This window comes from Sceloporus occidentalis, unplaced genomic scaffold, assembly GCF_023333645.1.
Source record: "Sceloporus occidentalis isolate IW3139 unplaced genomic scaffold, rSceOcc1.0.p SCAF_109, whole genome shotgun sequence".
NCBI lineage: Eukaryota > Metazoa > Chordata > Lepidosauria > Squamata > Phrynosomatidae > Sceloporus > Sceloporus occidentalis.
The window spans coordinates 2,544,170-2,571,631 of NW_028317089.1; the positions used below are offsets into that span (position 1 = coordinate 2,544,170).

The 27,462-nt window shown below is 46.3% G+C and overlaps 1 protein-coding gene across 10 annotated transcripts; it reads right to left on the reverse strand.

Moving 5' to 3' along the window:
• Positions 1-278: 278 nt before the first annotated feature.
• LOC149283202 (MAP/microtubule affinity-regulating kinase 3) lies at positions 279-27,462 on the reverse strand. 10 transcript variants are annotated; one of them, XM_089497861.1, is made up of 19 exons: positions 27,376-27,462; positions 26,756-26,758; positions 23,759-23,950; positions 21,939-21,992; positions 16,527-16,575; positions 16,089-16,154; positions 14,881-14,951; positions 14,697-14,753; positions 14,002-14,238; positions 12,686-12,805; positions 12,149-12,248; positions 10,786-10,898; positions 10,240-10,393; positions 9,236-9,453; positions 8,377-8,480; positions 5,942-6,199; positions 2,996-3,022; positions 1,334-1,378; positions 279-624 (listed from the first exon to the last, which is right to left on the reverse strand). In XM_089497861.1, the coding sequence occupies exons 1-19, from the start codon at positions 27,460-27,462 to the stop codon at positions 279-281; spliced, it is 2,301 nt and encodes a 766-aa protein (XP_089353987.1). The 10 variants fall into 10 exon arrangements, with proteins under 10 accessions (XP_089353987.1, XP_089353988.1, XP_089353992.1 ...); XM_089497862.1 differs by lacking the exon at positions 26,756-26,758 and having other exon boundaries at positions 27,412-27,462; XM_089497866.1 differs by lacking the exons at positions 2,996-3,022; positions 26,756-26,758 and adding an exon at position 10,592 and having other exon boundaries at positions 10,240-10,344; positions 27,412-27,462.

Here is a 27,462-nt window from a genome sequence, read left to right on the forward strand (position 1 = left end):
ACATTTTAGGCAACTTTAATGCTGTAGTGCACATATATATACGTATATTTAAAAAAAAAAAAAAAAAAAAAAAAAAAAAAAAAAGGGGGAAAAAAAAAAAAAAAAAAAAAGTCCACCTTCTCCCTTCCATCCCAGCAGCTTGTTCGGTTTTTGTAATATCATAATTCAGGAGATGCAGTATTTATTGCCTAAATCCTATACAATTAAACCAGTGTTCTTGGTGGGGGGAGGGACACTTAAATTTGCTACGTAAAATGTACAATTTTTCTCTATTTTCCTTAGAGCTTTAACTCATTGGCAATTTTGGAAGCAATGTTTTTGAAGGCTATGGATGTCCCAGAGATTCGCTTGAAGCGAACGCCGTTCAGAGAGAGCCTCGGCAGCTTGCACACCTCCATCTCCCACTGCACGAGGTTCTCGGCGTGGCCGTCCCCGTGGACGCAGAACAGTAAGAAGCGCTCCCTCTGCTCGTAGTCGCAGTTGTTGGCATCCAGAACCTTGCGGATCTCGCGCATCATGTCGGCGGGGTCCATGGAGCTGGTCGTCTTCATGCTCCAGGTGAAACGCAGAGACCGCGGCTTCGACTCCTTGTTTTCGTCTTTCTGGTCCCCCGACACGTTTCGACTAGAAGAAGAAAAAAGAAACGACTGTTGCGATCAGAGATTTCAGCTTTTCTTCCTTAAATCACCATTTAAAATGACTCCTATTCCCAGTAACGCCACTGCCAACCAACATCGCTTATTTAAAATAGTTGCTATGACGTTAGAGCCCATAATGGGTCTAAAAAGGTTTTTTTTTATGGCATCACAGCCCTGTTCCCATCTATGATAAAGGAACATGGACTCCTTGCGTCTGTAGGGGGCTGACTGATAAAAAAAAAAAAAAAAAAAAAAAAAATTAAATAGAAAAAAGATGCTCGGTTAGCTTACCTCTAAAGAGCTTTTTTCTGTCATTGAAGACAAAAGTATGAAGTTTTAACATAAAGCCACCTCCAAAGTTACTACAACCCAACAGGACTTCTTACACGTAGTCCATTGTCTCAATAACACTAATAGTGGATATAATCAAGTACATATATACAGTGGTTCTGCATGCTATACAATGAAGAATGGAGGAAAACATGGGAAGCAATGGAAGAAAAACTGCATGCTGGCATTGAGGAGAAAGAAGAAAATAACTGCATGCTGGCATCGATACAATGTTCATGGAATCATCATAATTCGAAAGACATTCTAGAGATCACATTTACAGCATGCGTATAAAACGAGCCACGAGGACACTTAGACAGCGATTGTGTGCGTTTTACGGTTAAAAAGAAATAAACCGCCCTCACCTTGAGCCCTCATATCGCCCGTTTCGTTCAGATTCGCTCGGTAGCCTCATTGAGAGTAAAAGGCAAGCGGAAGAGAGAAGAGAGATCTTACACTAATGTACATCTACTGCATGAAGGCAACGGGGTTAATATCATTCATCAGACAACAGACACCGAGAGCGAGAGAGCGAGCCGGCCGGCCGTCTGCTGGACACGAAAGCGGTGATTGTTAGCGAGCGGGCAGAAGAAGGTGGCTTAGGACACATTCTACTCCGGCATGGCACGGTCAGCGTATGTTGGCAGAAGCGGGGTCCGCTCGCAGGCGCTCTATTAAATAAAGCTTATTCTAACACGTCACAAAACCTAATTTTGCCCCAAAATCGAGCCTACAGAAGTCTCACGGAAGCCAACGGGAAAGCAACATGGCCGAACAGAGAATCCGCAGAGTTCTGGCCAAGCGGTGAGGCTTTTTAAACTAGGGGTAAGTTGGCCAAAAAAAAGGTACCTGCTGAGAAATATCCAGTTTATTAATACGGGGGGGGGGGGGATTCAATATAAATTTAATAAAAACACAGGAAAAACAGTTGTAAAAGTGCGTTAGAGCTGCCATGCAGTACACCAGAAGATCGTTAATTGGGACACACGGAGTTAGTAGCTCGCTGGATCAACGAGACGGGAGGGGGAAAAAAGAAAAAAAGTTATCACAAATCAACGTCGCCAATAAATTCTGCGGATTTCAAGGGAAAGCATTAAAAAAATGTGTTATTTCACCCGTATTCGAAATTTAGAAACCGTAACCTGAATTGGTGACTTTCCCCGGAATACACGCCTTTTAAAATTAATTTAACTAAAAAGAAGTTGTAATAAGTGACGTTTTAGACGCCGTGGACACCTGGCTGTGTGTTTTATATGAATTTCTATAGTTCCTGGTTGGCTGAGACGGACCTGTTTTTTTTTTGTTTTTTTTTTTTTTAATTATGGAACTTATTCAGACGGGGAACATTAAAGACTTAAAATTATTATTTATTTCATTATTTTCTTAATATAAATGAGTTCAAAAAGCTATAAAAAGTATTTAATGGAGCTGTAAAGTGAAATTAATATATTAACGGTGCACGGGGGAGGCTGTATGCACGACTGCTTAATGTTCTAATGATTGGGGGTCTCAACATTGTGTTAAGTTGTGTTATCGCTTGTATGTCATTGTGTTCTAAAAGCTGATTTTATTCGCAGCAATAGTGCCGAAGGAAGCTTAAATTCTTATATTTACTAAAAATATAAATTGGAAGCAAGTTTTATTTTTTTTTTGTTATTTCACAACTGCAAAAAAAAATAAAAAAAAATTAAAAAACCCACAAAAAATCCAGGAAATTGACTTAAAATCATTAAAATTAACCATCCCAAACCCCTCAGCCATAAACATGCCAAGTGTAGATTAGTAAAACTGAAAAATGAAGTTTTATGTGTATGACTTATGGTTGCGCGGTGCACAGGGCATGCCAAGCATTAAAAAAAGGAAAAAATAATTCTTCAAAGAAAAAAAAATGTGAATATCGTTTTTTGCTTCATCACCAAAATATTTAGTTTTAAGCAGAAAGTTTAGTATTGAGAAAAAAAAATCAGAACCAGAAAGACAAAAGTTTAAGAGAAAAATATAAAATGTAGATGCATTTTTAATCCTACCTTTTTATAAATCTGAATGACATGTTTCTAAAAAAAACAAAATTGACATTTTTCAGTGTTTGGTTTTCTTTTTTTAATTATTATTTTTATTATAATTTAACGTAAAAAGGTGTCTTGTTCCGGGTATTTAAAAAGTAATCACTAGACTCATTTCATACGACCAGCACTAATAAGCGTAACCGGCATGCAATAAACATAAACACAAATAAAATTGCAATAAAAAAAAAACAAAACACACAAAAAAAGCAAATTGAGCGACCGACCGGTTTATGCCAACGTCAGCCTCTGTTTCAGCCGCTTGCGTGTTCAGCGAGCGTTAGTTTGAACAAGTCGCTGGCGTTTAGAGGGTAAAATAAGTTTTACTGAATATGATCAATCCAAAATGCATAATAAATTCAGGCAGAAAAAAAAACAAAAACAAAAAAAACCCGACATTTTAAAATGTGTATCCGTGTTAAATTCTGTCTTTTATGTCTTTTATAGCCATATTTTTTGGATTAAAGAATAATAAAAGAAAGAAGCCAAGTGACCTAAAGAAGCATTCCGTTCCTATGTATTAAAACAAAAAAAAACAAACCAAAAAACCCCAAAACATGCAATTTGTGCAATTACATATTTTCGATAGTCTACTTTAAGACGTAAAACCTAAATATGGAATAGAATTGGATATATAGTCCGTGTTTAAGAATATACTACAGATTAATAACGTTCTATGACACTATTTCACACAGTTTTCTTTTTCGGAAGAGTTTATTAGTTAGACGTTGTTGTTACAGAAGCTGGTAGTTCAGAATTTACAAAACATTTATTTTTTTATTTTTTCTCCACGTGAAAAGGTCTGGGGCCTGCCAGATCCTCGACATCTCGGTGATGAAAGAGCCGTGAGCAGCGTTTATTACAGAACTAGGAGATTTGGTCCTGAGGCATAGACAGATCGGGTACAAAACACTCGTGTAATTGCAATGAATAATCTATTAACAGGCTGACGGCGAAAAATTCAATACAATTTACAGCAGAAATGCATTAAATGTCTACATTAAAAAACCTCAACTAATACTAAAGGTAAAGAGAGTGCGTGATGGAGCAGCATCAGAGTAACAACTCATTCAGACTTCCAAGATTCACACGTATGAAGCTTTGCTGCGGCCCCGACGAGGACTTGAAAGTGTTTTAGGGGTTAATACACGGCGCCGGAGGAACGGTTTCGGCCACGGTCGGGCCGTTTCTCTAACCCCGGAGTAAAACGATTCAAGGGGACGACATTTGTGTTGTGGTTTCTTACAGGGACGCTAATGGACAGAAATAAGTTCTTTTTCCCTTAAATTTTGGATGTCTAACTGTCCGTTTATACCGAGGCTCCACCAAGAAACTCAACGGCCGATCGGGCTACCGTGAGATTTTTATTTTATTTTAGGATTTTCCCTCATTTTATGGCATAAACGTATTTTTGAACATTTGCGTCCCTGTAAGCTCTGGAGGTAGGTTCCATGTTATCGAGACGTACAAAAGGCATTGAAGGGAACGCCGGCGAGCGCTCCGACCACGTCGTATCCCGCGGCCCCCCGCTCCCAGCGGCGGCGAAGAGTTGGGGGCGTTAACCCATTAGGCTGGATTGGACATTCGTTGAGGCGGGATGGACGGATTCCACCAAACGGGGGTACTCAAGTTCCCCCCACGCCAGGACACTTCGCACCCCCCCTCTATCGTGTTAAAATCTGAGACTTATGCTCTTCTCTATATGTTTTTCTAATGAGCCTGAACCGAAGGAAAAACACTTAACAAGCAGTAACATGCGCAATCACATGACAGACACAATGGAGTCATCTCCTGCCCCCCTGTGACTACTGAACCCATACGACCTCCGTAGGGAGGAAGATACACGTCCGTCTACGTTCCAATGGTTATAACGGGATAAGTTGCCTAGGGGTTTCAAAAAAATTATATTAATGGGCACCAATAACCCCTATTTGGCTCCAATGAACCCCCTTTATTCGCAGACCTGGAGCCGCCATTGCTGTCAGCCGCGTGATATGTTGAGTGACTTTCGCGGCTCAAACACCACACTGAGCTGATGCTTTATGGCGATGCTAATGAAGTCCGTTCTGCTAGACTTTTGTTAGAGTGTTAAGACCGAGTCATTCTATTGTCTACTACAAGGCAGCATTAGAAAGAGACGGCGTATTTAGGCCAAGATAGCGGATCCAGAAGGCATACAGGTGGCTAAAATTATTAAAAATATGTAACAAAAAGCGGTGGGAGCCCTGCTTTCAAGGTCACGGATGAACCTCACAAAACACGCATGATAATCAAATCGTGAGGCTAAACACAGACAAAGAAAGATAAAAAGTGACGGGCTGCATTAAGCAGTGCACAGGGGTACAGAGAGATATGCCAAGAGTACTTACTGCCGGTTAAGCGCTCGACTTATATATTATTTATACAGAGAACATGGATTTTAAGCATTTACGTGGCGTTAACATGTACTTCCTTACCCAGTTGCCTATAAAATTCCACGTGCTCTATCTATATGTAACTCGGTGAAAACAGGTGCGGGACTCAAACATAACACCCCCTACTCTAACAATAATAAAATAGTGCTCCAGAAACTGAAAAAAAATAAAAAGAAATACAAAACTGAAGATATTGGTTAAGAATTTTGTGTTTGTAGAACTTTACTGGAGAATACATTCTCTAGAGCGTAAACTCGCCTGCCGTTTAGATTTTGGAATATCTAAGAGGGCCTACAAAATAGAACATTTTCAAAAAAGAAAAAGGTTTAAACAAAACATTAGAGATATGGCACATTAACAGAGGTACAAAGAACACGAGAACGCTATCTTTGCGACGCGAGTTTCTGCGATTGTGTGTGTTTTTTGTCGTCGTCTTTTTGGTAGTGATGGCACCCAGAGTGTGATGGCGGAACAATCCCGAAGCATTGAAACTTACCTTCTGGTCAGTTTGGACGTTAGTTTACTAAATAGGTTTGTGGAGCCTCTACTTCGAGTCTGTGACAGTGGGGTGGCTTCGTGGGATAGACTGGGGGAGGCGGGTGGGCCGTTGTACGTGGCGGTGCGTCGCTCTCGGAGCTGGCCGTGGAAAGTGCTTCGGCTGGCGGTCCCCCTCGGGAAGCGCATGCGGTCCGGCGTGGTGCTGCTGGTTATGCTGTGAGTCGAGGAGACCGAAGTCCTCTGATCGGGCATCGTGCTGCAAGGTGATGAAAACAGAATTATTTTAATTACTTTTTACATTTTCATTACCATTTACTTGGTGTTAAGGGGGCCCAATATCTGTAATTAAAGACCAATTTTTTTTTTTTGAATTTAGCATATTATATTTAAATATAGAAATCTAAGCAAATATATATGAAATATCCTTGTATTAAGTGTCAAACCATATTAAAGGGGAAGTCCTGCCAAAAAATATATTAAAATAATGTAAAATAAAGCTGTATTTACGACTTTCTTTAGCGAGAGGCCGCCATTGTTGTCGGTCGTGTGATTTTTTTTTATGTGACTTTCCGGCGCAAACACCACACGGAGCTGATGCTTTATGGCGATGCTAATGAAGTCCATCCCGCCATTAGTCAGTGTCAGACTGGGTGATTAAGACTGAGCTATTCTATTGCCGGGGGGGGGTCTAGGAGATCGGGGCTCAGATAACAGAGCGAAGAGCGAGAACTCAAACAAATGGCTGATTCGCCTGAAAACATTATGTAAAAAGGACAACTTTTTGAAGAAAAAAAAAAAAAAGCTTAATTTTTGAAAAAGTTTTAATTTCACAGGGTAATAAAAAAAAATGTAACGGAGTTCCCCTTTAACGATTAACATTTTATATACATTTAAAGAACAGCTTGAAAGGAACGCACATGAATGTGAATGTAACACCGGGATACTCGTCACGTACAGGGATCGTTACGGACACGATGAAGGATCAGAGACCAACGGCAACTTTTAACCAACGTTAAAGGAAAAAAACATTATATTCAGACTTCTGAGCCAAAAAAAAAAAACAACAAAAACCAGCAGCTCACTTAAGGTTTATATTTGGGAGGGGGCTTCATGAAGAAGTAAAAGGAGACAAGATGGACCCGGCGTGCAACACATCGGTGAGCTTGTATTACACCCGGGGACGGCACAACACTGGAGGGCACGGGGGGACGCGTTAGTTCCACGTAGTTTCTTACGCAGAGCCGACGTCATCTGCTTCGCTGGCTATCGGCGGTAACATCTCGGAGTGCCTGGAGGCCGACATGGACATCGACTTCGGATGCCGCAGCCGAGCAAAGATGGAGGATATGGCGCAAACCGAGGCAGGACTAGTTGCGTACGCGAAAATTCCGTCAGGCTGTGGTGGGACGGGGTGGAAGGGGGTGGGGGGGGGGGGGTAGGTTTGGGCAGACAGAACAGTATAATGGACCAATGACACGGCGCAAGTTATGAGAGTCAGCAAAAATGCAACAGATTACACAAAATTGAGAAGAAAAAAAATGACGCAAACGATTGTAAAGCAGCGATGACATCGCCTAGAAGCAGCCCATGCGCTTACTCTGCTCCCAATGGCCTCCATGAATTAATAAAGCCATGCAAACATCTCGCCGGCGGACTGCTGGCTGAATTCTTACGCATATGTAAGCTGCAGTACAGCAGTAGCAGCGCTTAGCGCCTGCGGGCATGATTAAAAATAAATGCAGGTTTAAGCAGAAAGTCTCCCCCTCGGTGGCGTGTTCAGGCTTTCTTTTTGGGTAGTAAGAGGTCCGCAGAGAGCCCCGAGTGGCCGCTCCGGCATCGCTACGCAATGTCGGTAGTCATTATGGCAAGGTTGGCTTCGGCGCAGCGGTGCACTTGGACTCTACAAAACGGGGGAAACGAGTCGGGCGCCTTCCGGGTGCAATCGCTACCAACGGCCACGGGCCGGGAGGAATGCCACGTTATGTCACGGTACGTCCGGTCAGGGGCCAGGTGAAAGCGCTGCTTCAATACGATGGACAAAAAAAAGGACCACCAGAGGGAGGAAGCAGCTGGAGCCAAGTCCTGCTGTAACGGCTTCTTCATGAAAAAAAAAGCACAAGATGGACACAAAAAGGCGCATTTGAAGTGAAAACACTTTCAGAGGGCCGAGTGACCTCATACACGGCATGAAAGGACGATGAGCAGAGCTGCAGATCCGCCATTTTGGGATAAACCCGTAACCGCAGGCCCTGGTTTTATAAATAACGGGTACGCTGAATACTTATAACCCCTTACATTGGAAGCTGTCTGTGACCGATTCCTCCCCGCCATCCTTGCTTTCAAACAGCTCTTCTCTACGAGAACCCGGATGAGCCGCACGCGGCTGTATTCACAGACACGTATGGGACGCCGCATGCGCGCAACGTTCCCTACCTGTTCTCTTTGCCGTTTTGAATGACGGAGTGTCGGTCGGTCGGGGCTCGCTCGCTGCAAACATAGGTGTTTCGACGGGTCATTCCACTAGACGTAGAATTGCTCTATATAGAAATAAAAAGGCTTAATGAGGTCATTTGTTCAAATTTAGGAGAGCGAGAGTTTGTTAACCCTTTCAGTACCGTGCCCATTTATACAACCACGCAGGGATCCAGTAGAACATGCGCATAAGCAATACTTAAAAGGGCTTTTGGCCCTTAACTTGTTTTTTTTTTTTGTTTACCAAAAAGATTAAGGCATTTTTTGGCATCAAAAGAATATAATCCCGTCTAATTATGTCGACTCCTTAATACAAATTGTTTCTTTAGCAGAGTCTGGAAGGTGAGGTCAAGTTACAAGACTTCGGCGGGCACGGCATTGCTTCAGCTAGTCCCGAAGAAAAGAACAAAAAAAGACTTTAATTAAAAATAATAATAAAAAGGACTCGCCGATAGATCCACCAACACTCAGAGGAGATCATGACGACACAGCTGTGGGAGACCACGTAGAACAGGGGTTCTCAAACTGCGGCCCTCCAGCTGCTGCAGGACTACATCTCCCATAATGCTCCTTCAGCTAAGGGGCTGGCTGAGGAGTATGGGAGATGTAGTCCTGCAGCAGCTGGAGGGCCGCAGTTTGAGAACCCCTGACGTAGAACGTATACCATTAAAGCTATCGGGAGGATCCGCTAGGTTCTCGGTACCAGGATCTGAGCATGGGATTGCTTGGCTCATCCTGCAGTTCATTGGTAGTTTGCAGCAGAAGTAGTTCAGATACATATATTTTAGTAATATTGTACCTTCCCCTGTTAGTTACTTACAGTGGAGACGACGGCACTCTTCTTTCGATCAGGGATGTCTGCTTTATTGGGATTGTTAGCGTTCCCAAGCATAGGGCTTGGAGGGGTCACCCCTCTCCCTGCGACCGCGCTGCCGCTGGACTTCCGCGACTGCACACCGTCTTCTTTCAGATCGTTATCCGTTGTACTTGTCTGGCTCCGTTTCGGGTAAGAAGTGGCGGGGGGAATAGCGGGACCAGCTTGAAAAAAAATAAAACATCCATATATACACACACATATACATACATCAAAACGATAGACTTTGGGCCACTGAAAGTCCAGTTAATGGGAACTAACGCTGTCACTGCTTTAACAACTACATTCAAACTACCTACAGCTTGTGATGCGTGGCAGGTGTGATGCGTGGCAGGTGTGATGCGTGGCAGGTGTGATGCGTGGCAGGTGTGATGCGTGGCAGGTGTGATGCGTGGCAGGTGTGATGCGTGGCAGAGCCAGCATGGTCTTAGCAATATTGTGTCCTAAAGCCTCTCTACCCTTACAAAGGCCGTCTGAATACATATAAAAACTATAGGATTTGGTAAAAATGAAAACTCTACATTAAGCTTCTTAACTTTTCTTCCTTTCCAACATAATGTCTGCAAGTGCAATGAGTTGGGAAATCACAGAAGGTGCATTAAGGGCATGCATACATAAATGACCCTGTACACAAGTGTGATGTAAAACAAATGTTTTTGACACCAAAATGCAAGTGTACATTACGCCCCCTGCCCGTTACTCGGCAGGTACACTGAATTCATTATAATTCAAACCAAATTAAACCCCCCCCCCCCATAAAGATCCTTGTGGATAGAACAGGAGCGCCTCACCTGGGGCTCAGAACCTGCACGTCTTTGGACAGCTTGCTACCTGAAGATTATTTTTGGCCACCAGTACGCAAAATCCAACAAGAATACTTCCAGTGGACGGGGATTTCACAGACAAATCACAAACTGATCACCGGAAGCCGGTAAGACGGGCGCACTCACCGTGGTCACTGTACCGTCTCTGCTTCTGGCTGGAGGAGATGCTCCTTTGCACTTTATGATGCGGGGACTGACCGGTGCTGTTGTTCAGGTCGCTGCTCGGTCTGACTTTGGCCAACGACAAATTACTACTGGAACTCGAGTCGCTGGCGTCCAGCTACGGGGGGGGGGGGAAATACATACAGTACCCGGTCGGTAAGGATGGGAAAAAAACGACACCAATCCAAAAAACGGAACCCAGCTGCCTCCGCATTACAAATAGTCTTCTCTTTGTAGGGTGCATTCTAAATGTTTACAACCTTTGCTGTCAACAATTAATTTAAGATGGTACCCCGGCTCCTTAATCTGGACAGACCCTTTTATCTGCTCGGTCTGTTTCAACCTGCTACGCATGTGCAATAAATGGCTCTTACGGTATAGGAGGTAATAGAACGATCAACTAGATGGTCTACAGGGCACAAGGAGTTACGCTATCAAGGAGAAGAGCACTTTATTTCGGCAGTATCAACCCCGCCGCAGGATTCACATAATCGAAGAATTTATTCTTACCTCCGAGGACTTCCTTCCAAGCAACAAATAGGTAGCCGTGATTTCATCGTATTTCATTTTGCTCAGGGATTCTTGAATTTCTTCCCTTGAATATCCCATTCCCACCATTATGTCTGCAAAAAAAATACTAAATATACCTGCGTGCAGAACACTACAACTCTGCTTCTTACGGTAAGCCTCTCGGCACAGTATATAGTATATTATATATATATATATATATATATATAATATATGAAGACGGCTTTCCAAAAACAAAAAATTAATTTAACATTAATCGTAAGGAAATTCAGTTCACGCAGATAGTAAAAGTATATTTAAATATACCGATACAAAAGGGACCAAGTGTCACGGGGTCAGGTAGCAGGGGGAGGATCCACTATGCAGATATATGGACGTAGCGTAGTCCGGTCAAAAGTGCAATGGCAAACAGCGAGGTCAAAAACGTATCCGAGGTCGAGGCAGGCAGATAAGAGGCAACACGGTATAACAGGTCCGAGGTCGAGGCAGGCAGATCAGAATCGAAGTCAAAGAGCAGGCAAGGGTCTGTACACAAGGCAAGGTAATATAAAGAACAGCACACCCCAAAAAGCAATAAACTTTGAACGGGTAAAGCAGATAAAACAAATGGCCTTTAAATAGGAAACCGTCTACTCACAATGAGGCCGCGGCGTGCCGTGCGCGGCGTGACGTCATCGCGGCAGTGGTCCGATCCGCGATCCCGGTGGGGGAAGGTGGTGACGCGCCTGCTCGTCCCTGGCGAGGCAGGCGCAAGCCCGAGTGAGGCCGTGGAGGCAGGACTTCCCTGCCGGCGTCCCGGTTGCGGCGGCGGTGAAGCCGCGACCTCACGGCGTCGGCGGCATTGACGGGCGCGCCGCCGGGAGCCCCTGGCGTGTGCGCCGCGGCGGCGCGCGTGACGCCCAGCCGACATCGGTCGCGGCGGGAGCGGAGCCGCGACCCCGACGTGACCGCACGGCGCCAGCGGCAGGACGGAGGGAGCTGCCGCGAGCACGCGAGGTAAGTGCCGCGGCGGCTCCCGTGACACCAAGGACATTAAACCCAAACAACCTATATTAAACTAGACAAATAAATTTAACTAAATTGATCAAAGTCGGCATTATAGAAATTGAGATTGCAGGCATAAGACACTCAGCGGGGCGTTAGATGTCCTCAGATTGCAGAAGACACTGAGAAAGCCCCCATACAGGGAAGAACATAGACCCAAACCGCTAGCGCTATATTTAAACAGAAGACAGATCGGAGGAAAGCATTACGCCAGGGCTTTAATCGCACTCTATAGCGTTGGGGAACTGGCACAAGCAGTGATGGAGTCACCGATATGCCGATTAAATGGCGCCTTTATTACCTATTCGTTTCTGATCTGAAATGTCGAGTTCAGGCTCCACAAACGGCTTCAGTTCTTCCTCTTCGTGGCCTGCGTTGATCCATCTGTCCTTCATTATTTGCTTAAAATAAAGAATATAAAAATGATAACTCCTTAATATGCACATCTGTTATATAATATAAATCATTGCAGGGGAGAAGGAAAGCCTCGTGAAAGGGCTTGAATTGCATGTAGAAGACGTTTGCCATGTCCTTGGGGCGTCTGGGGCTCAGTCTGCGTCAAAACTGTTACCAATGAACTGCATGAAATAAGGAGAATGGGGAAGAAAAACCCAAAACTCCATAACCCTAAATAAAGGAACACCCCCCCCCCAAAAAAACCCCACAACCCCCCAAAAGAATGTACAAAAGAACCCCAAAAATATGTGTGTATATGTATGTATGTATGTATATTATATATATGTCAACAGATGTTATTGTTGCATTCTTAACTACGCAGAATAGATTAAAAGCCCTTTGGTTCCATACATCCGGCGGCGCTCTGACCGCGGGAACGTACCTCGAGGGTGCCTCGTTTGGTTGGATTTAGCACCAGGAAGCGCTTGAGAAGGTTTTCACAGTCTGTTGACATGTAGAAGGGAATTCTGTACTTCCCCCGTAACACTCGTTCCCTTAACTCCTAGAAGAGGAAAGATCGCGAGGAGTTAGCTCTTGGTAGCGGCGGACGGTACACCGGCTTTAACCATTAACCGTGCGCTCACTAAACCTCAGGAAATTATATTTTAAAAGACACAAACAGCCAAGCACGCTCTTCGGCAGGGAGATCAGCCTCCCGAGTCACCCTAGGGCGTGCGTACAATATATCATACGAATTATAGTTTGGAGTTCTGGGATCTGAAAAGATAGCTTGACGATTAGGTGGCCAAGTAAGGCCTCGTCGGAGGCTCCTTTTAGGCACTGAGCGGAGTGCTTGATGTTGGCACCCCGAGCGTTGGATGTAAGTGGCAACAAGAGAGCGGTCGGGAGAGAGCATGGACGGTAGCCCAGCAGGGTCGTGGAAATAACAGGGAATATCGCCCACGGATGGTGTTAACGAGGCGGATAGGGTTTTTCAATGTGCGCACGTTTCTCTACAGAGCAAAAGTGGACCTGAAGCACAAACACTAATAAAAAAAGCCACGTTTACTAAATATAAGGTTTTGCACTCCATTCTGCCACAACCTCGCATCTAAAATGAATACATTTTAATATTTAATGGTTTCCCGGGAAACAACACAGCGTCGCCGTCCAGCAAGCTGAAAGCCTAGCACCCCGCGAGCGTTATTACATTCAACACACACATAAAAGGCACATCAACGATCTTAATATACTTTCAAAACAGAACGTCTAAGGTCTTTCTACTTTCCGCAAACAGCAATTTACAATAAGGCACGAAGACGCCTTTAGGAAGCGAAGCATCGAAGCCCTCGCTCTTCCAGGTCATCTTTAGCTCCTCTCACGCTCTACCATCCTATGCATCGCTTAGGAGAGAATCTGAAACGGCTAGCTGGCATTCTATAGACGTCTACACCGGCGGGAGGAATCTTAGGCAATTTCCCAAGAAAGTGTCCAGAAGGGCTGAATTCATTAAAATGGTTTCGGCTCCACAGCTTACCCATCACGCCCCAGGAGACTCCCGAAATCTCAGCCAGCAACCTGGTTTCGGAAACACGAGGGACCCTTCCTTCCACCCATACAGCTACTTTAACAGTTTACATTCAAGTATAAGCGCTGTAAGTAACGGAAGGGAACGTCCTCACATATGGGGTCTTAGGAGAAGGGGGCTATATAACGTAAACGTCGGCTGGCCGGCAGCGTCGGAAACCCTGAACACACCTTTAGGTTTTGTCCGTCGAAGGGTAGGGATCCGCTGACCAGAGTGTAAAGTATCACCCCCAAGCTCCACACGTCCACCTCCGGCCCGTCGTATTTCTTCCCTTGGAAGAGCTCCGGAGCGGCGTACGGCGGGCTCCCGCAGAACGTGTCCAGCTTGTTGCCGACGGTGAACTCGTTGCTAAACCCAAAGTCTGCAATTTTAATGTTCATATCCGCGTCCAAAAGGAGATTTTCTGCCTGAAACGAGAAGAGGCATAAAGTCTTTCCAAGGATGGTGCAAACAGGGCCCGTTACCATGACAACCAAACACAGCATGGGTTTCTAGGAGTCTTTGGGCATCACGTCCCATCTTCATTACCACCCCCGTCCGGAGAACGGGACGTCTCTGTGTTACAGTATATAAGGACTGGCGCAAGGGATACGATGTGGCCATTGGTGATAGAGTGTGAGTGTGAGTGAGTGTGTGAGTGAGTGTGTGAGTGAGATTGGAGCGAATCCAGAAGAAACTTTTAATAACCAAACTTAAGACAGAAGATGTCTTTTTAAAGCAAGCTGCTCTACAGAAGTCAACCCTGTATTAAAATGCATTGTTTTTTTGTTCATTCCTTCCTATTTCTCCTAAAACTGAGCATACGCAAAGACAAGAGCGTCGTACGACTAGGACCGTGTATATATTAAAAAGAAGAAAGGGTTACCTTCAGATCCCTGTGAACAATATGCTTTTGATGGCAATACTGCACTGCAGACACTATCTGGAAAAACAGAAGGGAAGAAGCGGAGAGCGGGATTATCGGGAGAGGCTCCGGACGGGTAAATCATTTCTTTACATTAAACGCCGAGATGTGCATTTAAACAAAAAACGCCTTCCATCGCACGGACCTGCCGGAACTTGGCTCTCGCTTCCTTTTCCTTCATTCTTCCATGTGCAACTAAATAATCAAACACTTCACCTGGAAAACAGAACGGGGCACAAATCAGACGGGGCACAAAATGACAAAAAAAAAGGTGCCTGAACGTCTAAACGGTTGCAAATTGTTCGGACAATTAAAAAGGAACAGTCCACCTGAATACAGTTTCTAAATTATATTTCAATAAGGGCTTATGGGGGGGGGGGGGCACGGCCTGATTTTAGCCATCGGTTTCCTATTACAAGACCCGCTGGACGGGCCGCACGCCTGTGCCACGCAAGTACACGGCCGCGTACACAGCTTCCCCGGTTTAGAGGCCTCGGAGAAGAATTCTTCGCATGTTAACAACTCTCTCAGGGCTAATGAGAAAATAAGTGAAAGAATTTTGCTAAAACACAAACAAAATCATAGCGGGTTAGAAACGTACGGGACGGTTTGGCAGGGCTGCCAGTTTAAGAGCATGAGACTCGCTGTATGATGGGAGTTGTACTCCTGGTTTTTCCGGACTTTACATGCTGGGAGGATCGGGTTTAACATCTTTATTTTCCGGGCAGAAGAGGGGTTTGGGCTACTCGGCTCTTGTGGACGGGTATATAGAACGGGGCTTTAGGGCACTAGGACGTCCCTCAAAAGGTCACCCCTGCAAGGTCGGATTAGGACTCCATTACTATGACTAGGACAGATTATCCAAAAGGATGCAAAAATAACCCTAATGACGTGGAATCGGCCCAAAAGCATTTTGGACGCAGATAAATCACAGGCAAGCAGTCAAAGCTCGAGGTTTAAATGTCACCCTTTAGGAGGACGGGCGTTTCATCCTAAAACTGCTGTACCCTTCATCCTATCCCGCTTTATGGGGCAATAGCAAGACCCCCCAAACGCTGCAGCCCTTGGCAATAGCATGTGCTGCGCTGTGAATTACCCCAAGCCCCCAAAACACCTACGACAGCATCTACCCCCAACAGCAGCCAACCAACCAACGTTCGAGCGGAACACACGGATAAGCACGTTAATTGAGACCATCGGCAGTCTGACGAGGGTTCTCTGCTCTTCCCGGTTCATCTGGGTACGGGATTACTTTACAACCGACCTGCCGGCCTCATCAATAAACCCAACGTGATAACCGGAGACGGAGGAAAGCATCGCGTTCTAACCACGGAAGCCGCGAGAATCCCTTACCTCCGCTCGCATACTCCATGATCAAGTAGAGGGTTTTTTCTGTCTCGATAACTTCGAATAATTTAACTGCAGGGAAGAAGAAGTCAAACATCTGTGAGATTCTAACACGAGTTCAAACGGTTCCGCACAAACGTAACAGAAAAACGTTAGCGGCTCCGAGTCCAAAGCCTCAGCGTTCACCGGTAATATAAAGAACAGGGAGTCGGGGACCCGCCGGCGCCCGCGGCCAATTCTCAAAAGGCGACGTAAACCAAAGAGATTTACTCGATAAACACAGCTGCAGTGTGCCGGCTATCGATGCCGGGCGCGGGGATAAAGAACCGAGGAGCGATGCGGAATATGACGCGGCGCCACGCAAAGCAACCGCTGGGTCACCTGCTTCACACCCAGACTTTTCACTAGATTTCCACCTGGAAAAGATTTTTTGTAAACGCTTACCTATATTTGGATGATTTAAAATCTTCATTATTCTTACTTCCCTGAAAAGCTGAAAAAAAAGACAGACAGGGTGTATGTGAGTATACGCAGCAGTAATTACATTGTTAAGCATATATCACAGCGCATATATATTACGCAAGTCGCGTGCGATATAACAGAGAAGAAGGATACGGAGCATCAGCTGCATGCGGCGTTCGCACTTTTTTTAGTACACGTGTACAAAACACGCTTTGAAAGTCTTAAGACGGAGAAAATTAAACTGATTAAAAAAGTGTGTAATATATACACACACACACACACACACACATACATATATACACACACACAGTATATAACGTGTACAGGTATGCAATGTAACATAACCCTGGTCTACAAAGATTTAGATAAAGATAAATATTTGAGCATGTCGAATCCATCCAGATCACCTCAAAAAGAAGAAAATGTGACTTTTTTAAGCAGTGAAGTTGGGGGGAGGACTAAAAGAATAAAAAAATAAACAAATACATTTGCAGAAAAAAAATGGCTGCTTTTAAAAGTGACCTGAAAAAAAAAAAAAAAAAAAAAAAAGAGAAAGGTCATCGCCAACAGAAGGGACAGGCGTGAGCACAATGCACTCATTGAGTTTGTGTTACGAAGCCGAGGAGCGGGTTATGACGTAAGATTGGAATGAAGTAATAAGACGGTCATCAGCCGGCAGCGGATTGAAGCGTTGAACGGACGCCGGTGACTCCTCGCTTCCTGCTCCAGCCGCGCGGCGTGGAAACGGATCGCCGACGGGAAGCACCGGGAAGCAGAGAAATAAAAGCACAGGAAACGCAACGCGCCGGTGCCGCCAGAAACGGGCTCAGTAACCTAAATACAAAAAAGCATGCAACGCGATGACACACACACACACATATATATATATATATATATATATAACACTGTGTGCTATCTTTACAATGTTTTGGTGGGTGGGTGGTTATTCTGCAGAACCCCTCAATATGAATTTGCCCCTACTAAATGCCCTGCACGCGATATACCGTATTTGCTCGATTATAAGACGACCCCCCAAATCTGAATATTAATTTAGGAAAAAAAAAAAGAAAAAGCCTGAATATAAGACGACCCTATAGGAAAAAAGTTTTGCCAGTAAATGTTAATTCATCTAAACTATTTTTTTTTTAATAAAAGCTATGATTGAGAAAAATATTTTGGTTTTATTTCCTTCTCTTTTCCAACCTGTCCCCCAGAAATCTGCCCCAGAAATGCCTTATACCCCCTATATGCCACTGTGCCCCATGATATGCCTTTTAACCCTATATGCCACTGTGCCCCATGATATGCCTTTTAACCCTATATGCCACTGTGCCCCATGATATGCCTTTTAACCCTATATGCCACTGTGCCCTATAATATGCCTTTTGACCCCCTATGTGCCACTCTGCCTCCGGCACCGGTGCGGTGAACTCTGATCTCTGACAGCCAGGGAAGGTCTGCGCGATGGACGCAGACAATCCCCGCTGCTAGCCACACCTCCTTCCGGCTGCAGTGGAAGTTGTCTACGCAAATTGCGTAGACATCTACACGCTGCCCCAGCTACACACCGGGGACTCATAAGTACCGGTAAGTGGGGCGGGGGTGGGGAGACAGGAGGATCCAGGTCCCCAGCAGCTGCGGGGATCTGGATCTTAGTCGTCTCATAGTCAGACCTATTTGAGGTCTGATTATAAGACGGCCCCGATTATAAGACGAGGGGTATTTTTCAGAGCATTTGCTTTGAAAAAAACCTCGTCTTATAATCGAGCAAATACGGTATCTGCCGCCGGTCAGCTCCAGTGCCGGGTTTTGCCCATAGAATTCAATACAAGCTCTTTCCTGCCACTGATTGGTTGCTTCTACCTGCCAGACAGTGGCCAAACCATATAGGAGGGCAGCTGCAGCAGCAAAGTTTCTGTGTCAGGTAACCACTTGACCCCCTACTGGTTTGATGAATACATATTGAGTCCAGGACACTAAACCATTAAAGAAAAACACAATATGTTGCGGTGAACAGCAACGCGCCGTGAAACGCTAGATTTGTAGCCAAATATTTGCTTTGATGGACAGTCCACGTAATCTCACTACTCAGTTAGGTATGACATCATAGCGCGGAGGTGTGACAGCGCCAATCCATATCACAGGAACCGACCGGATCCAGCTACCCGCGACGGCGGATCTGCCTTTCCCTTCACGCCTGAAAATCACAGATGTCTGCCGAGGCCGGAGAAGGAGGCGTCTTACCGGAGATGGATTTAAACGATGATGCCGAGCCGAGCGGTCAACGTGAAGAGACTTTAGGGAAACCGCCGCAGCCAAAACAGGAAAACAACACCGCAATCAGGACTCGGCCACTCGGAGGTAACTGCAGAAACTCAACGGAGCCGTTCGAGGAGGCTGGGATAAGCATAAAGCCATCGCGAGGAAGAGGGGAAGAGAAGACGGGCCGACTGTCAGCATCTACATCTAAGACACCGTAACACCAGCCGCGGGCGGGCAGCCCACAAGAACCGGTTATACTCACTACAGATTTATACAAGCGGACACGGAGGCGTCGGGAAGAACCCAAGGGTGCCAGATGATCACACCGAGCGAGAAACGCCACGAAGGGGAAGATGGCGAAACCGGACGATGGCTTCTTCCACAAGACGCCCAGAAATGGGAGACCTCGGACCACAAACCTAGACGAGACGGCTTCCAGCTCAGTAATCAGACGGCAGGTTGTGAAAACCACCTAAAGCTCACAGGCGAGACCTTCAAAGGCCGGTGGGAGATTTCTGCAAAAGGGGTCCCAAACACAGGGGGGGATATAATGCCCACGATCGCCTAATAACACGGAGAAAAGGGACAGCCAGTCCTTATATTCCTCCTCCGCGCATGAAGCGCTATATTATACAAAGAAACGAACAGCACTGCCCAGTTTATAAAGCGACGGCAATCAGACATCATACTGAACGGTGACAAAAGGACCTGGGAAAACAAACCGGGGAGGAAAATCCCTGGTAATCCCGGCATGCTCTTCAATCCATTGACAAACAAAGCCCCAGTGTCTGCATGCGCGACCGGGCCCGGGAAATCATCTGCTTCGCCCACGCCATACCCCTCGTACGCCATGTCTCTTCCGTACCACGCAAAACCAATATCGCCTAAATGCTACCCACGGCATGTAAACGCAACCCACCTGCAGACTGGCAAGGAAAGCGTTAAAGGGAAGTAGCTACATTAGTGGAAATCCGGAAGGTTTGAGTAATTGGGTTCCGGGGGAAACAAAGAAAATAACGATTCCACAAAGACCTGGTGGGGGAAACTATGGGCTTATAAACTACACCGGGCCCCCTACTGCCCCCGTGTAACCCCCCCTCCCGCACCCTACTGCCCCCGCGTAACCCCCCTGCACAAGATACACAATACCAGCCTATTGAGCAGCGGCAGCCTGGACACAACGCGATTGTCGCACACAGACTGAGGGTGGTAAGGGTTAACCTTTGGCACGGCATCTGCCGGGGATTGCGGTTCCCATGCTGATCATTGCTGATCGTCGGGACATGGAGTCGCGCTCCAGCGGTCAGTCGGAGGTTATAGCGGCGATTCCGAGCATCTGTCACCAAGAAAGCCCTGCGATCCGGAATACAGAACACGGAATAAGAAGATCCGACACATTAGGGGAAGATCATTCTAGAGCCTTACTGGAGAAACAGACGGAGCCGGGGTCTATACGGCCCAAAACAGAAGAAAAAAAACAAACAAAGGAAATGACCCAAAACGACCGATTTGATCTTCCATTAAATAAACAAAAACACAAAAAAAACAATGGCCGGATTTAATACAAATATTTATTGTGGCGAAACCCAAAAAGAAAGTATTTATCAACACTACGGCTGAAAAGACGAAACAAAAGGGAACAACAACACCTCTAATAAAACAAAACAAACAAGCATCCTATTGTTAGGATAAAGCAGCCGACGCGCGTTATCTCCGCATTGTAACCGCGTGCGGAAAATTACACCCCACGGGTTACTCTAACGCCCCCCCCCCCGGCTGCACGAACCTAACCCGGGGCAATGCTGACCGCGCAGAAAGCTGCAGCATTCATTAACAGAAGCTTCCGGTAACAAGTCGCAGGGCGGCCGGACCTTCAATGAAAGAGGAGCCGCGACTCACGCAATCCTCACCATGCGCTGCCGCCCACCCCCCCAAAGCTCCGCAGAAAGCAGCCGAGCAACAGGGAACCCGCCAGATTATTATTAATTGCTCTGTATAGCGCCATCATACACCGCAGCGCTGTACAAGATCCCCGGGGTCCCCGTCTGCAAGTCGCAGAGAATTCTTGGGGTGCAACCGGACTCAATAAGGGACGAAACGCACGAGGATTCAGATCATTTTAAACGCATTAACGATCAGTAAGCATGTAAGTGTAACGTGTGCTTGTAACGCGTGGCAAACATTCAGCTTTATTTAGTTATTAATGCCCACATGACCGAAGGGTTCACAGCTTCCTAGCCTGAGCTTCTTTGTTTTCTTTTTCATTCAGATATCCGCAGAAGGAATGTTAAGAACGGCTGCCTTTGACCTCGACATTTTCCATGTGGGATTCTCCATTCACAAAAACGTGAAGCCCCCGCGCCCCCCCTTTATTCCAATCGGCGATCGCCAACTAGTGTGTCTGCTGTACAGCGCCGCAGCCTGTGCGGGAGCTACGGAGACGGACAAACGCACACATACAATAGCAAGCTCTGGAATGTGGAGAGAAAGAGCGGAGCGTCTAGCGCATGAAGAGGACTTTTGTCTCGGCGGCATTCCTGTCCCATCCCCCTCCCGTTCCCGCAGACTCTTCGCAGCCGTCGTTAATATGATTGAAGGAGAAAAGGAAAGAGGAAAAAGCTGCTGCCTTTCAACAGGGCGCCGAGGACAGCGAGCGCTGCGTAAAGTCCCCGAGCCTCCCCTTTCCCATCCGGCGACCGGCGAGGGGCATCCTACAGCCCCTCCAACCGGTTACTGCTCGCTCTTTAAAGCTGCTGTTCCACCATTCCACTAAACACAGCATTGGAGAGATTACCGCTACTGAAAGGGCTTGCTGAGCGCGCACTTTTGTGCCAATAAACCCACGAAGGGTAGAATAAAACAAGATCTGATGCCGTCTAAGGCCGAGAGAATATAGGTTTGGTCTAATTCTGCACAAATCATACATAGCGGGGAGGGGGAAAAAAACCCCAAAATTCTGTGATTCATGCAAGTCGGTTAATTATCAGGGAAATGCCTCACTGGCAATAGGAGTTACGGAATCTGCCAAACCACAGAGTACGAAGCAAGCGAAATTATGGCCTTTATTTTAATACATATGGCAGCAAGTAAGGCAACGGAACATATTAGCGAATCACGAGGCCCGTCTCTTACCTTTTGCAGGCTGGTTGGATTTAATTGTGTTTTATCAATGATTTTTATTGCCACCTGAAATAAAAAGAAACAGAAGATAAACACGCGGCGGCCTTTTACGCATCGGCTCGGACTCCGGTCAACGAGCCGCTACAAACACAACGGGGTAAACAGAGAGAACGGCTTGGGCTTTCCTGGGAATGTAACGAGACGCGGAAACAAACAGCGGCGTACACAGAAACATTCCCCGTTAACACGTCACCGCGATCACCGGCGCGTCACGGGGGGGGTCTGATTCAGCTTCTACAGTAATATCAAGAGAAAAGGCACGGCAGCCGCGTATCTGCACAGGTCACCTAACCGAATACATTCATCGGAGTCTGTTCACACTACTGTGCAAAAGTTTGGGGTCACCCAGCTGTCCATGGAAAACAAGGAAATTTCTGGCTTAACAATCGCAAAAAGGGGTTTTCTAGCATTTTAAACTTGGATCAGCGAACACAACGTGCCATTGGAACCCAGGAGTGATGGGAGTGATAAAGGGCCATTGGAACCCAGGAGTGATGGGAGTGATAAAGGGCCATTGGAACACGGGAGCAATGGGAGTGATAAAGGGCTATTGGAACCCAGGAGTGATGGGAGTGATAAAGGGCCATTGGAACCCAGGAGTGATGGGAGTGATAAAGGGCCATTGGAACCCAGGAGTGATGGGAGTGATAAAGGGCCATTGGAACACGGGAGTGATAAAAGGCCATTGGAACCCAGGAGCGATGGGAGTGATAAAGGGCCATCGGAACCCAGGAGTGATGGGAGTGATAAAGGGCCATTGGAACCCGGGAGCGATGGGAGTGATAAAGGGCCATTGGAACACGGGAGCAATGGGAGTGATAAAGGGCCATCGGAACCCAGGAGTGATGGGAGTGATAAAGGGCCATTGGAACACGGGAGCAATGGGAGTGATAAAGGGCTATTGGAACCCAGGAGTGATGGGAGTGATAAAGGGCCATCGGAACCCAGGAGTGATGGGAGTGATAAAGGGCCATTGGAACCCAGGAGCGATGGGAGTGATAAAGGGCCATCGGAACCCAGGAGTGATGGGAGTGATAAAGGGCCATTGGAACCCAGGAGTGATAAAGGGCCATTGGAACCCGGGAGTGATGGGAGTGATAAAGGGCCATTGGAACCCAGGAGCGATGGGAGTGATAAAGGGCCTCTGTACACATATGAAGACTAATAGTAATTTCTAACATTAACCCTGTCTGCGCTGGATTTCTGATCCATTCCCTGTTATGTTAATGGACAAAATGAGCTTTTCTATCAAACACTAGCAAAATTTGACCCCACACTTTTTTCACACTTGGATTAATTTACTAGAACTGTCGATGCATATTTGATAGTCCCTGTACTCGTTCAGATATATAGGCTGAACGTATACACCAGGGAAGAACCAGGCACGACTGGCATCATCCAATCGCTTCCCTGTACTAGAGTTCTCGGGATGGGGAGGACTAATCAAACAGATCCCGAGAAGTTAAGATTATTGCTTTCATTTATAACCAGCAATAATTTAGTGCGTAAATCTTTCAAATACGGGTTATCTACCTAAATGTTAGACGGATATTAGATTTTACTGCCCTAGAACATGGGATGGTTTCCCGTGTGTCGGAGCGTGGAAATTTAATCCAAAAGGACACTAATGTTCATTTCCACAGAAAACGCCAACTGTCCCCAGAGTAGAAAAGCAATCCTGTCACCATAAAAAGCAAATTACAGCTAGAAGACGGCGGAAGGACCACCAGTCACGCCATCGGCCCCCCTCGGGACTGTAACAGGCTGCTTACCTCTCTGCCGGTGAGGATGTGACGGGCCAGCTTCACTTTGGCGAAGTTTCCTTTGCCGATGGTTTTAAGGAGTCTGTAATTCCCGATGTGCGGCTGCTCGTCGGCACAGGAGGCTATGGAGTTCCTACAGCGCGCCCCGGAGCGGCCCGACCGGGAAGGGACCTCTTGCCGCCCATCTCCGTGAGACGTATGCTGCAACACCAAGGCAAAATTAAACTTTATTTCAGAGTTCAACAAGGATTTATAAAAAAAAATAAAAAAAATTGGACGGCTGGTGGGTTTTCTGGGATACAAAGCATGAAAAGATCAGGTCATAGGAAAAACAAACTAAAAAATATATATTAAAAAGGAAACAATTTCTAACGGCAAAGGACAAGGAAGAGTAGAGCTTCAGATCATCGTAGAGACGCCAATGTTGATTAATTATTTAATTAGATCCAAAACCCTTACTAGTTCCTGGGCGACCCTATCAACGAGGTGATGTTCCTCTTAATACAGACATTTGGAGGCGTCCAGCAGCCCCGGGGGCTTCATCCAGACGCCGGATATCCGCGCGGCCGCGAGCGCCATATTAACCGGCGGGAAACCGGGTCACGTGACCTACGCGTCCCGAATCATAAGCCGCACTGGCGTTAAAAGACGTGCGCGATGAAACGGCCAAAGAAAGTCCGCGAGCGAATGAATGGAAGGGAAAAGAATGAGGACAGCGCATACTTTATATGTAAGGAAAAATGCCAATAAAAACATAATATGTTAACGACGCGTTATTCGCCTGTCCAATTAAGGATTAGTAAAGTCTACAAGAGATTTCAGCGAGTAAACGAGGAATATCTGAAGCGGCAACACACGGATATCATGACATCAAAGATATCATGACATCATCGGCGTTAAAACGGGAACGGGTCCGTGACGCCTCCTTTCCTTAGCGGCAGCTATAGAGAGAATATTAACTCTCTCTATAAGCCTTCGCTAATCACTGATCCTACGGCCGTTTACGTTGTAATAGCTTTACGACTCCGTGTAACGTGTACCCGACACAGCATTCATTCACATTGGTTCTTCTGCTCTGATTGGTCTATACCGCGTCGTCACATGTAACATATGCTCTCAACAAAAAAAAAAAAAAAAGGGAACCGGTCCTCTATGAAGAGCCACAAAAAAGTGATGTCACTGATACGCATCGTAATAGCTGCCAACTTCCCTGCCAACTGTTGTATTTTACACCGAGCCAAACACCAGAGACATAATGCTTCTAAGGGATTTTGGGGCAAGAAGACTTTCTAGATAAATAACGTCGAAGGGCAGTTTTTTTCCCCCTTAACATTTGGATTTCTTGAGTTTTGTTCTTTCCGCATCACAATCCGGATCCTTAACACCTCCGGCCAATCAGCCGCTGAAAACGGACACGAGCGGCCCTTTTGTTTATCACACAAAGCAAATAATGACTTATGCCTGGAATGACTTTTTTTTTTTTTTTGTTTCCACGGACTCTTATCTTGTGTCAATTCGTCCCGATTGCTGCGCACACCATGCTTATCGCCCGCCCGGGGTAGACGTAAACAGACGGGGGATGACTTCACTTTTACATACGTGTGAAGATCCGGAGCGCACGGCAAAAAAAAAAAGGAAAGCGGCCAAAATTATTATCCTGCCTGTGCAAAAAAGGGTTGAGTACCAGAGACTTCCAAAATATAAAGAAATAGAAAAATATATAACAAGATTGAAAAAGCATCAAATTGAAGCTTAATGGTAAATCTCTACATATGTTTTAGATATTCCTACAACTGCTGTCTGTTCGTCGGAAGAACGCGGCTCGGAACAAAGCAGGGGGCATTAAGCCGGGGTCTGCTTCACCCCGGGGGATGCATAACCGACGTCGTCATCCGCAAAGCTCTCACCATAAAGTACTGACGCATTTCCTGAGCCTCGGCTCAACAGACACGCGACTCACTCCGCAACCCCAAATCCGGTACCTGGTACCGGAGACGGAGGAACCGGGGATCGCAGACCGAAACCCGACACTAAAAACGGAAAAGGATGCCAGACGCATCAAATATTACATAGAAAAGGATAAAAAAAATAAAACAAAAATGATTCCACAACGAGGATCGGGACATCACATGGCTCTTCTTACAGGGATTGGACCGGCGGGACATGAGACAGACCACAGCTGGATCACGGGAGCATATGGCACACCGGCCCGTATCGCCGTCACAAAGGGTCACCCGGGGTAAAAACGCCTCCCGCTTTGACAAGTTTTTAACTCTTGCCGCTGCGTTCGACAGAGCTCCGACCGGTCATCCATCAACTTTAACCACAGCCAGTAAGCATGATCGCCAGAACAAAGTTACTGCGCGCATCTATTACAAAAGGGATAAAGCCTTTAAGCTCAATGCCAGAGAGCTTCCAGGAAAGTGAGAAAGCCGGCATTTATAGAGAAAAAAAGAAACGCGGCCAAAAGGTCCGTTGGAAAGCCTGAAAGTACCGCAGCGTGGAACAAAAGCCCCGGAGCGCCTCGGCTTCCTTCCGCAATCAATCCAGCCTACGGCGACTCAACTAATGTACAGAGCCGGGGGAGAAGGACGCGGAAAGCCTGACATCTTTTAAGGATTTTGGATGAGAAATAAGGATTTTCGCTCTCCTGGGTATAACGAATTAAAATAAGAAAACAAACGAAGAAGATTTCTTACTTAGAGACTTTCCCGGGAACGTTTCCCGATATTTACATAAAAGACAACAGCGAGGATTCCAAAGAAAGTACAAACTCCTCGTATTATTTGGTGTTCAGACCGCGTCGGGTCCGGTTCTGTAAAAGAAAGTTAAGCGCGTCGGGGAAAGCAGGATGACGGCGTGCTGCGGGGCGACTCCTGCACCTAAAGCGCTCAGAAATACCCCACTCTGCGTCTCCCACCTTGACGACGAGCCTCAGCTTTTCCCGACCAGCCGATACTTTATGTCTAAACTCCTGGCGGCCGGTATCTCAGACCCAACCCTGACCTTCTACGGTAACCACGCGGAGTAACGGATCAATGAAACCGTCCACTCAGCGTGACTGGGCAGCACCACGGGCCGCCTGGAATATAAACAGGATCAGCTAACGGGGGTTATTCACTAAAGAGAGAGAGAGTAGGAAAGAGGTCCTACTACATATGCCATACATTATGACAGTCCATATCTAGCAAGCTTCTCCCGCAGGAAGTGCTTGTCTGGCCCTGCATAATGTATAGCTAAATCAGTGAGATTTCCTCAATCCCGTGAGATTAATTTATACGGGGTCAGCAGGGGCGTTCTTTCTTCAGAAACTTGGAAGCTTTGGCCCTTCAGAGTGGATTGTGAAAAGAGCTGGGTCCACAACTCCCGGTTTAGTGAATAAACCCCCAAGATCTACTCGGAAGGTAAGATAGGGCCGCGTGATGCCATCGCTCCAATACATAAGCTCAGCACACACAATCAGCCGCTTTTAACCATTACATGCCAGGAAGCCAACGATGGGCCATATTCATAAACAGCTACTCTGGGGCAAAACCTATAAATTGAGCAGTCACCATGGTAACCAGTAGACTGTTCCTGCCCCACGACCGTTGTTTATTCCCAGGGCCCTGTGTCTAGCTGTCCACCCAACAAGCCGAGGATGCTGCGCCTAATCCACTTACGTTTTCCGTGTCCCGTTCGTTGACCGTGGGCAGCGGGGTTCGCGTGGACAT